Below are 10,761 nucleotides of genomic sequence, written 5' to 3' on the forward strand. Positions count from 1 at the left end.
CCTATAGGTGGAACAACAATATGAACTAACCAGTACCCCTCCCCCCCACCCCCACCCCGAGCTCGTGTCTCTAGCTGCATATGTATCAGAAGATGACCTAGCCGATCATCAGTGGAAAGAGAGGCCCATTGGTTTTGCAAACTTTATATGCCTCAGTACAGGGGAAGGCCAGGGCCAAGAAGTGGGAGGGGGAGAGGGGAGTGGGGGGAGGGCTTGGGGGACTTTTGGGGTAGCATTGGAAATGTAAAGAAGAAAATACCTAATTAAAAAAAAAAGGAAAAAAAAGAATACAAAAAAAAAAAACCCACAGAAATAAGATTGTAGGGACAACCTTTTGCCAGGCAAAATGGATAATGTGGTTAGAGTGGACCAACTTTTAGAAGCACAAAACCTGTTAAGAACTGTTATGTTTTGAATCCAAAGTGCTCCACATCGGCCTACATGTTGAAAGCTTAAGATTCCAGAAGAGTTCCGTCTTAGTTACCTTTCTATTGCTATGATAAAGCACCATAGGTAAGGCAACTTATACAACTAAAGCTTTGCTTGGTTGGTTAGTTGGTTGGTTGGTTGGTCAGTTGGTTGGTCGGTTGGTTGGTCAGTTTGGTTAGTCAGTTTGGTTTGGTTTGGTTTGGTTTGGGATTTGAGCTAACAATTCTAGGATAAGAGTCCATCACCATCATGTTGGGAAGCATAGCAATAGGCAGAGATGGTGAATGGACTACGCTGAGAGCCTACATCTTACACATCAAGCATGAAGCAGAGAGAGCAAACCTGAGAACAATGTCTTTAAACTCTCACAGCCCACTATAAGTGACCTATTTCCTACAGTAAGGCCCTGCCTCCTCAGCTTTCCCAGACACACAGCAGGGAACCAAGTTTTCAAATGCCTGAGACAGTGAAAGGACATTACATTCAAACCACTGCGTGAACCAAACCTGTATGTCCAGCAACAAATGAAGGCAAGGAAATGTGGTAGATATACACATAGGATATTTCATTTAGTTATCAAGGAGAATTGAAGTGTGCCATCTGCTGGCAAATGGATGGAACTAAAAGTATCATCACAGCAAGGAAAAGAAACCCAAAACGTAACATCATACAATGTTTCTCTCATGTTCAGAATCTACTAGGAAATTCAATTTACACAATATACTTGTATATGTATGCTTGTACACATGTATGTGTATGTGCATGTGTGTGGTGGGGGAAATGAAAGTATTAAGAAAACTATAAAAGGAGAGAGATTGAGAAGTAAGGAACATCAGAGCAAGAGAGAGAGATGAAGGCAGAAGGAGCTATCATTTGGGAGAACATCACAAAAACACACTTATACAAATGCCACCATGGCATTTGTTGCCTTATACACTAATGAAAAGTCCATTCGACATGCCACCAATACTCTAGACAGGTGACACACAAAGTATCTGAAAATCATGTGCCTCACAGGGTATCAACTCTCAAAACAGAGACTCAGTAAGTTCAACAACAACCCTATTGTAAGTGGGCCAATGAATTAAAATTATATTTTCCCAACTAAGATATACAAACATGCAATGAGCCCTGAAGAGAGGCACCATTGCACCAACCATCCACTGAATACAAACCAAGACAGCACTGCACATCCGCTAGGATGCCTGTTATCAAAAAGTCAACCAGAGGAAGGCTTGCTGATGGCACGGAGAACCTGGAAACTGTTGTCTACTGGCTTTGCTGGGACTAAGATACAAGACAAATAATTTATAAAATAGCATTCCTCCTTCTGTCTCTTGTTCCCTCTCTCTTTTGTTGACCCTCCTTTCTCTCCTTGAATACGGATGCAGTACGACCAGAGGCCTCGTGATATAGTGAATGCCATGGTGATGTTTATGTAAGTATGTGTTTGTGGAATTCTCCCAAACGGTGGCTCTTTCTGCCATGATGGATTAGATCCCTTCAAATACCTTTAATTCCATAGCATTATTTACAGTAGCTAAAGCACCCAAGTACTGGTGAGATGATCAATAGATAGACAATATGTCTTGTATATATACAGTGAAACAGTACAGAGCCTTGAGAAAGATATAAATGCTAACTTCTTCTACAGTGTAGATGGTCCCTAAGGATCTCCACTGGATGGGATAAATCAAACTGAAAATATGAGCCCACTTCTGTGCCATGTCTATGGTGATAACAGGGGACCCCAGAAGCTGTAGAGGGGAATGAATGAAGAGTTGTCTCATCGGTAGAGTTTCAATTCTACCAGATGAGAAGACTACAGTGTTGGGATATGATTTTGTGCACTGTGTGTTCAGATGCTGATTTCTATGCCCAAACATCTGGTCACAGTCCAGACGCTGTTGTGGTCAGGCATCTCAGGGCACGATGTTATATAAAAATTATTTTCCATTACCTCTGATTATGGTTTATAAAGAGCTGATCAGCCAATTAACTGGGCAGAAGAGGATAGGGTGGGACTTTCAATTCCAGTCAGGGTGGCAGGAGGGTCCCAGAAAGAGACAGAAGAGGAGAGGAGAGAATGAGGTGTGGAGAGACCATTTGCATGAATCAGGAGAAGTTGCCATGAGAGACTGCTCGCTACTAGAGAGCAGCCATGAGGACACACATGGACCAGAGTGAGCCAGGGAAAGACTCAGATGCCAGTAAAGGACCATGTGGATGGGAAGGAGGGAACATAAAGAGCTGGACTAGCTCAGAACCTGCCCAGCTTAGTGTGAGCAGCCTTTTAACAAAAGGACCAGGTCTCCGTTTTATTTATTCAAGAGCTCAAATGGGCTAGACAGAACGTCACTTGGGAGCAAAAGGGGTGAAGAACCACATTCCACGCCCCACGTCCAGCCCCCAAGAATGACCTTTACACTGCAGAGGTGCACACTGCTATAGTGACTGTTCAACACAGGGAGAGAGCTTGATACCACTAAAATCCTCAGCTCTAGGTGATTAAGATAGGAGTCTTTGTTATGAACATTTTACCACAGTGAAGAAATTGTAGGAAATACAGTGCTTGATATCGTGTCAAAATGAATATGAACAGCAAAAGGAAAATAATTTGAAATTAATGTAAAGTCTCAAATTACCATATTAGGGCCACAGATGGTGCCATCATGTACAAATGTCTCATCTCTTTGCGATAAATCGGAATATGTCGTCTTTGTTGGCTTAGGTATCCTCCCACCTTTATACATAGCTACACACAAGTCATCCCGGATTTGTGCATAGGCCACAGATAAATTGGCTTTTAGCACCAGCTTCTTGAATGGCCACGTACAGACTAGTTTCCCACAGAGACTGTTTCTGGAAACACAACGGCAACATTCTCTTAGCATTCATTTAGGTAAGTAGCTTATAATACAAGTTAGCAATTTAGGTTCCACATTAGGAAAACCACCAACTGCAGTCCCACCTTCCCTAAACTTTGGATTTTTGCCTTCTCTCCCTACACAATGTGAAAATAAAATTTACTCTTCTATAACATAAACGTTCCATGTTAAAAAAAATGTCTTCCTAATTTAAATCCAGGTTGAACACTTTTCTCCATAAAAATTTAGCATAACTTAGAATATGACTTGCTTCTTGAATGAGGCAATTTAGGAGTAAAATGAAAATTGATGATTATGACATGCTTATAGCTCATTTAGATCTTGTTTTATCTACTGAAATTTGGACAAATTACCAGTGATTTATCGTTGATTTTTGGGTTGTTGTTGTTGTTGTTGTTTTGTAAGTAAAGCAAGATGATTCTTATTACATACCTTTTGTGAGTTATGTTTATTATAAATATATAATATATATAAGCTGTCTAACACAATATCTTTTTCACCATAACCATCTCTAGAAGCTGTTCCCAAGGTCACTGCACCTTTGACATTGTAGGCACTGAACAAATGTTCCTATAGCAAGGGATGACGACTGTGCAGGTGAAATCATGTGACAAAGGAAACCTGGCAAAGTACTGCTCCACTGTTGTTCACTCAGAATACATTTTAGGATTTAAGAATATATATTCTAAACCTAAGTATAATTTTCTAAATACATACTTTAAAGTACAAAAATTACGAATACAGTTGCCAAATCTATCAGCTCTGGAATTGAATTCTTCATAGCACGCAAAGGAAGCCCCTCTCACATCTGAAGATAAAGACAAAAAGAATTGAGATGGATTCAGAGTTCAGATCACACTGTGGAACTGATAGGGTCAGACTGAGAACTGTACTGTGATCACTTAGGGTCAAAACCTTGTTGGGATTGAGATATTTACAAAGAGATAGTTGGGTTCTAACCCAGCCCAGTACTGATCAAGAAGGAAGGAAGAGGGAGGGAAGGGGGCTTACATGTTTGCTCTTCCCTCTTAAATTATGAAATGTCTAAGCCTCCTTCCCTCCCTCTCTTCCTTCCTTCCTTCTATTTCTTTTGAATTATTTTCTTTCCCAGTTCTTTATTTACTGGGGGAAATACAGTTCATTGGTTCTCACAGAGTCAAGTGCCCAGGGTACAGCCCAGGCTGAGCTTCCCTCTGTGTTCCACGCTAGAGTCCCCATGCCTTTATGGTAATTTGAGACTTTACATTAATTTCAAATTATTTTCCTTTTGCTGTTCATATTCATTTTGACACGATATCAAGCACTGTATTTCCTACAATTTCTTCACTGTGGTAAAATGTTCATAACAAAGACTCCTATCTTAATCACCTAGAGCTGAGGATTTTAGTGGTATCAAGCTCTCTCCCTGTGTTGAACAGTCACTATAGCAGTGTGCACCTCTGCAGTGTAAAGGTCATTCTTGGGGGCCTGGACACTGAGCCACCACAGCCCTGACCCAAAGTGCCTAGAGTAATCAAACGTAGAATGTTCTAGCACAGTGGTTCTCAACCATTCTAAGGCTGCTGCCATTTCATTCAGTCCTCCTGCTGTGGTGAGCCCCACCCCCGCCCCCAACCATAAAATTACTTTTGTTGCTACATCGTAAATGTACATTTTTGCTATTGTTATGAATTGCAATGCAAATATCTGTGCTTTCTGAGGGTCTTAGGCAACCTATGTGTAAGAGGTATCTTGATCCATAGGTTGAGATCCACTGTCTTAAGGTGCTTCATGGATTCGCCCCACAACATTTAGCCCCTCAGCGTTCTCTTTGGTACCCTTTCCTTCTAGGTTTTGGGGGCTGAGGATAATGAGCCTGGTGGCTTTGTTTTCTTGATTCCTGAAACGCTGGAGAAGAGACATTTGCTCTGTGGCCTTTCAAAGCAACCATGTGAGATAGCAGTTGAAATATGTAGCTTTTCACATTGTGGGAGGGGGACACATTTACGCTTGTAGTCCCTTCCTAAATCTGGCTCTTTTAGGAGACTCAGAACTGAGATGTAGAGCTAATAAAAAACAAATTAAGAAGCACCAAATGAACACCTGCTATGACATCATGACATCAGATACCTGGTACGGAAACCAGATAAGGATGAACTGAGAGGATAACTCCTCCACCCAGAAAAAAAAATGTTTCTGCCACTGAAATCCAATACAGCTCAATAAAGTAAGTTCCAGATGAAGACAGTAGGCCTGAAAATACTTTCTCTGGTATGAAGCTGAAACATGATTCAACCTATATGGGCCTAGATATGTTCAGCCTGGGCTGAAGTTACACACTGAAGAGCTAGACCATGCTATGAATTCCATAACTAAAACTGAATTCATGGGAGTTATCATACAGATACCAATAAAAAAAAAGAGATAAGAGGCTTCGCTATCCAGTTACTTTCCTTTTATTCATCAATTTATTACCTGTTTATCCTACTTGTGGTCTAGAATGCTTGACCCTATGTTTAATGCTTTAAAAGAATACTCAAAATCTCAGGCAGGGGCTGGAGAGGTGGCTCAGTGGCTAAAAGTACCCACTGCTCTTTGCAGAGGGCCCAAATTCAGTTCTTAGCACCCCTATGGAGGCTCATGACTGTCTGCAATTCCAGTTCTAGGGAACCCTACACCCTCTTCTGGTTTCTACAGTCAAGCATGTGGTATGCATGTGTACCTACAGGCACTCACAAAGATACAGACAATAAAAATAATGAATCAGTCATTAAAACATTTCCTTTATGCTATGGGCAGTAATATAGAGGGCATAAGATACTGCTTTGATCAACCTTAAACGGGGGAGACTATGAGTCTTCCATGGCACTGGTGTTAACTATAGCAACAAACTTCACCCCGAGCTCCTAAAAGCCTTTATAAAGCATCTTTATTGGGTTTCTTTAAAATCAGTGATGTTGTGAGCAGAGAGATGAACCAGTGGGCCATAGGCTTTCCTTACACAGGGAAGCACTGGTGTTTGAACCTCTGGATCCACATAAAAATCTGGGCACATCATTCCAGTGACAGCAAGATGAAAGGGAGAAACAGGTATGCATCCTTGGAGCCCCCTGGCCAACCAGCCTGGATTCTGTAACTAAGTTCCCGGCCACTCTTTTAATCTAAGTGTGCTAGAATGGCATCACACATTTTGGCCAGAAATAAATCCTTTAGTGTAGCATGATGGTGTTTCTAAGCCATGCCTTTTTGGGGGGTTAGTGGGCAGACCGGGTTTCAGAATAAAATTTCTTTTTCTCAGCTCAAATGAACTCCACCCATTCAGACGGTCTATTTTTTTTCCATGCATCAAAAAAACAAAACAAAAACAAAAACAAAAACAAAAAAAAAAAACAAAAACAAAAAAAAAAACCAAAAAACCCTCAAGTAAGCAACTGAGTTGTCAAATGTCAGAGGCCCCTTCTTCACCGGCAGACTCTTGAGTTCTTGAAGGCCACTTTGCTTTCCTAGAAACCCAGGTTCTTTGCATTTAAACAAAATCCCATCAACCACAAAAATCATACGCAATACTGTGGGAAAGCTGCATTTCTACTTGCAAGTTCTTCCTTTAACAAATAGGAATTCAATGTCAGTGCAGGGGGTCCTTTGTGTTGTCTCTTGAAAACAAAAAAAAAACAAGCACACACACAAACAAACAAACAAACAGACAAACAAAAGTTACCTTTGAAATTAATGGTTGCCAAGTGAGACTTTAGCCATGACTAGGTGACACATTTTTGTCCTGAAGAATTGAATAATGGGCATTGGGATAATGAGGTTTTCAAAGAATGTCATGGTACTTACATTTCCCAAGTATGCTCATACATTGCTTGTCAGAAGTCTGACATTTTCCTTGATAACAGAAGGCTTCACCTGATTCACAATACTGCCCATTGCGTGCATATGTGTTAGGGACACAATAGGGATCTTTTCCGTTACAGAACTCCACAAAGTCACATTCATCTACCGACTTTCTACAGACCACATCATTCATTTTTACCTAGAAGAAGACATAAAGGATTACTTCCAGCGGTACCTCTCCCTATCCCTTCTCATTGTAAAAGGAAAGGCTCTGGGTGGTTTTGAGTGAAGCTCATGAGGTGGCCCCATTGCCTAAGGCCTCCCGTAGGATGAAACAGCAGAGGACACAATACAACATTAATGTGTCAATCAGAAAATGTTTCCATAGCTGGATGCAGGGAGGGCCGGAAACCATGCCCACCATGCCAGGCTCAAGAACACTTGTTTACCCACATCTGTTCATTTGTGGATATGCCTTGTTCAATCAAAAAGGTCCCTTTCGGCCTAGCGATAACAACTAATTTGTTTGCCTACTATAATACTTGTGTTAGCGGGGCAGAGTCAGTAGACTAAAGTTGATATGAATAACAATTGGCACTATACCCACTTATTTATTTCATGTGCCTGAGTATCTTGCCTCTGGGTACAGATGTGCACCATGTGAGTGCCTGGTATCCTCAGAGGACAGAAGAAGGCATTGGAGTTCCCTGGGACTAGATTCACACACAGTTTTGAGTCAATGTGTGGATACTGGGAATCAAAACTGAGTCCTCTGCAGGAGTAGCCAGTGCTCTTTGCCACTGAGACATCTCTCCATCCCCCACGAGATGATTTCTAATGAAGGGAGCGTCTCAATATGTATACAGTGTCCCAGAATTCTTTATAAAGTTGTGTTTTTCTAGACTCTATTTTTATCCCACCTATTGAAATAAAAATGTCATTTGTGGGAAACTGTAAAATGAGGTAGAGTGAGAGAGATAATGAATAGTTTCAGGCACTGGTTCCCACCTTTACCTCTTGCTGCTGTCCTTGGAAAATGTCATATATGTGCCACTGGGCACATGAGAACATCTCCCAACCGTAGCTCACTGTGCTTGCAGAAATCCTAACGGGGGAGTGGAGGCTGCCCCTAACTTGTTTGCCTGCCTGCTCATAGTATCCTTTTCCTCCCACTAGATTGCCTCATCCAGCCTTGATGTGCTGGTATGTGCTGACTCTTACTGTGACATGATATGTCATGTTTGGTTGATGTTCCTGGGAGGCCTGATCTTTTCTGAGGAAAGACCTAGGCATGGGGGAGGAGGCAGGGGGGATCTGAGGTAGAGGGGAGGCAGTGGAGCAGAGGGAGGTAAGGGTGATGGGAGGAAGAGGAAATTGTGGTTGGGATGTAAAACAATATTAAATATATATTTAAAAAAAACTACTTAAAAACAAAACTGTAAGTCCAACAAATCTCAAGCAGAAAACACATCAAGCCATATTGACCTACAAGACCACCAATGTATTGTTCAAAATTGGGGACAAAGATAAACCTTAACACAGAAACTAGAATACACTATGTACAAAATGACAAATTAAGTATGACATGACATTTGTCATTAGAGACAGTTCAGGCAAAAAAAAAAAAAAGCATACTAGGAATAACTTTACTATAACATGAATAAAAACGCTAACCATAACCAGAGAAAACATTTTGAAAACAATAAGTAAAATAAAGATCAGGGGGATGGAGATTGGGTGGTCAGCTGAGTACTGCCCAAGCCAGCTTGGGGACCTGAGTTTAGATCTAAGCACCCACATAAAGATCTGGTATCAGCAGTGTGAGTTTGTAAGCCCAGCACTGGAGCAGTAGAAATCTCTGGAGTTCTTTGGCCAGCCAGCCTAACCGGATCAATGAGCTACAGGCTAAAAAATAATAAATAATAAGACATGAAGACTCAGAGCAATCAAGTAAGAAACTATCAGCTTCTGTCCATGCCTGTAAGTATATACCTATGCCATACAAACATGCTTATCAGTCAGAAGTGGGAGCAAAATAAAGCCCGTTGTACATCTTCAAACTCTGAAACCATTCATGACTGGAAGCCCTAAACTACATGCACATACACTGTAAGCATGTACAGTGTACCACACACGCTTACATACACATACTTAGGCACACGTACTCAAGGTTGGAAGCCAGAGAAACAAACACCCAAGTGTTCTGACACGGCCTATTAATCTAAATGCAGTGAGCAGACAGCCAGACTGTGTAAAAAGTAAGATCCTGCTTGGTGTGTATGTACTTAAAGGAAAGTTTTTATAGAAAGACAGATTGAAATAAGACGTCATGATGCCCAGAGTACCACGCTAATATGCTAGCGTCAATGATGGAAGCAAGAGGTGGAGAGATCAGGAAAAGCAGATTTTCAGAATGAGAAATGTTGGTATAGATGAGAAGTTTTCATTACTCAGGGACCTGTTCAGCAATACAATGCAATCATAATCATAATAACACAGTGCAATAATAATAACAATGTGAATGTGAACACTTCTGCAGCAAGCAACAGAGCCTCAAAACACTCGAAATAAAGATTGAAAACCTCAACAAAAAGTAACCAAATCTGCAGTTAACAAATACTTCAAGTATTAGTGTAGTAAGAATATAGTTTTGCTGTGAGTTTCAGAGTTGGTTTTACAAACCTTTCAACATGCAGATTTCACCTCTCTGGTCCTGCCCTGGTTGTCCTGGATGAGATCCCAGATCAGAGACAAGCTCTGCTGTGACATTTGAACTGACAGAGGTTGTTCCTGTTATCAAAGGACTTGGTGGATGGAGGGTGAGTTCTCCTACATGGAAGGACATCGAAATTAAACTGGCCCTATGCAGCATCTCTGCAATGTGATTTAGCCATTGCTAAGTGTAGAATTTTTAGACCTTCCTGTTTTTGAATGGGTCTGTCTTTCTCTAGTGCCTTTACTTTTGTGTCTGGTTGCTCTACTGTTGGGTGCATATGGACTCACAAATTTATATCCTTTTGACAAATCAACTCCTTTATTATTGTATAACTAGCTTCTGGCCTTTTATAAAAGTTTTGTAGGTTTTTTTTTTTTTTTTGGCGGGGGTGGTGGTGGGGTTATATGTTTGTTTTATTTAAAGCAGGTACTACTGTAGTCTGAATCCTGGGTCAAATGAGGTCTTAACCCATCAAATCACTAATAAGAAAATGTCCTACAGCCAGATCTTATGGAGGCATTTTCTCAATTGAGCATCCTTCATTTTTGATAACTCTAGCTTCTATCTAGTGTTGACTAAACACAAGCTAGTGGTTGGTGTGTGTGTGTGTATGTGTGTGTTACTATTTCTCTAAATAACCATAAATAACACAACCCCACACTAACTGACATCTAAGCACACCTTGCTGCAATCTTTGATTTATACTGTTTATTTTGATCATCGGTTTGGTTTTTTTTTTTCTTCTTAAGATGTAAACCTTCATAGAGCCCTCTCTAAAGAGTTTGAATGAGAAAGTGGACCATGATAGCATTAATTGGGTAGTTGCAGCTGAGCAAAGAACTTTCCCAAAAGACAGTAAACTGAGTTTAACCAGTACAAAGAACTTGTCTAACTATTTGCCCTCATATAAGC

The 10,761-nt window shown here is 40.8% G+C and overlaps 1 protein-coding gene across 4 annotated transcripts in view; it reads right to left on the reverse strand.

The window, feature by feature from the left end:
- LOC110299986 (disintegrin and metalloproteinase domain-containing protein 5) overlaps positions 1 to 10,761 on the reverse strand; it is a 69,237-nt gene that overhangs the window by 36,829 nt on the left and 21,647 nt on the right. For all 4 annotated transcript variants that reach the window (XM_021169995.1, XM_021169991.1, XM_021169994.1 and 1 more), the window contains exons 14-16: positions 7,137 to 7,332; positions 4,035 to 4,125; positions 3,075 to 3,291 (exon numbers count right to left, since the gene is read on the reverse strand). In XM_021169995.1, the coding sequence (XP_021025654.1) occupies positions 3,075 to 3,291; positions 4,035 to 4,125; positions 7,137 to 7,332 (504 nt within the window). The remainder of the gene's footprint in view (positions 1 to 3,074; positions 3,292 to 4,034; positions 4,126 to 7,136; positions 7,333 to 10,761) is intronic.

This window comes from Mus caroli, chromosome 8 (genome assembly GCF_900094665.2).
Source record: "Mus caroli chromosome 8, CAROLI_EIJ_v1.1, whole genome shotgun sequence".
NCBI classification, from domain to species: Eukaryota; Metazoa; Chordata; class Mammalia; order Rodentia; family Muridae; genus Mus; species Mus caroli.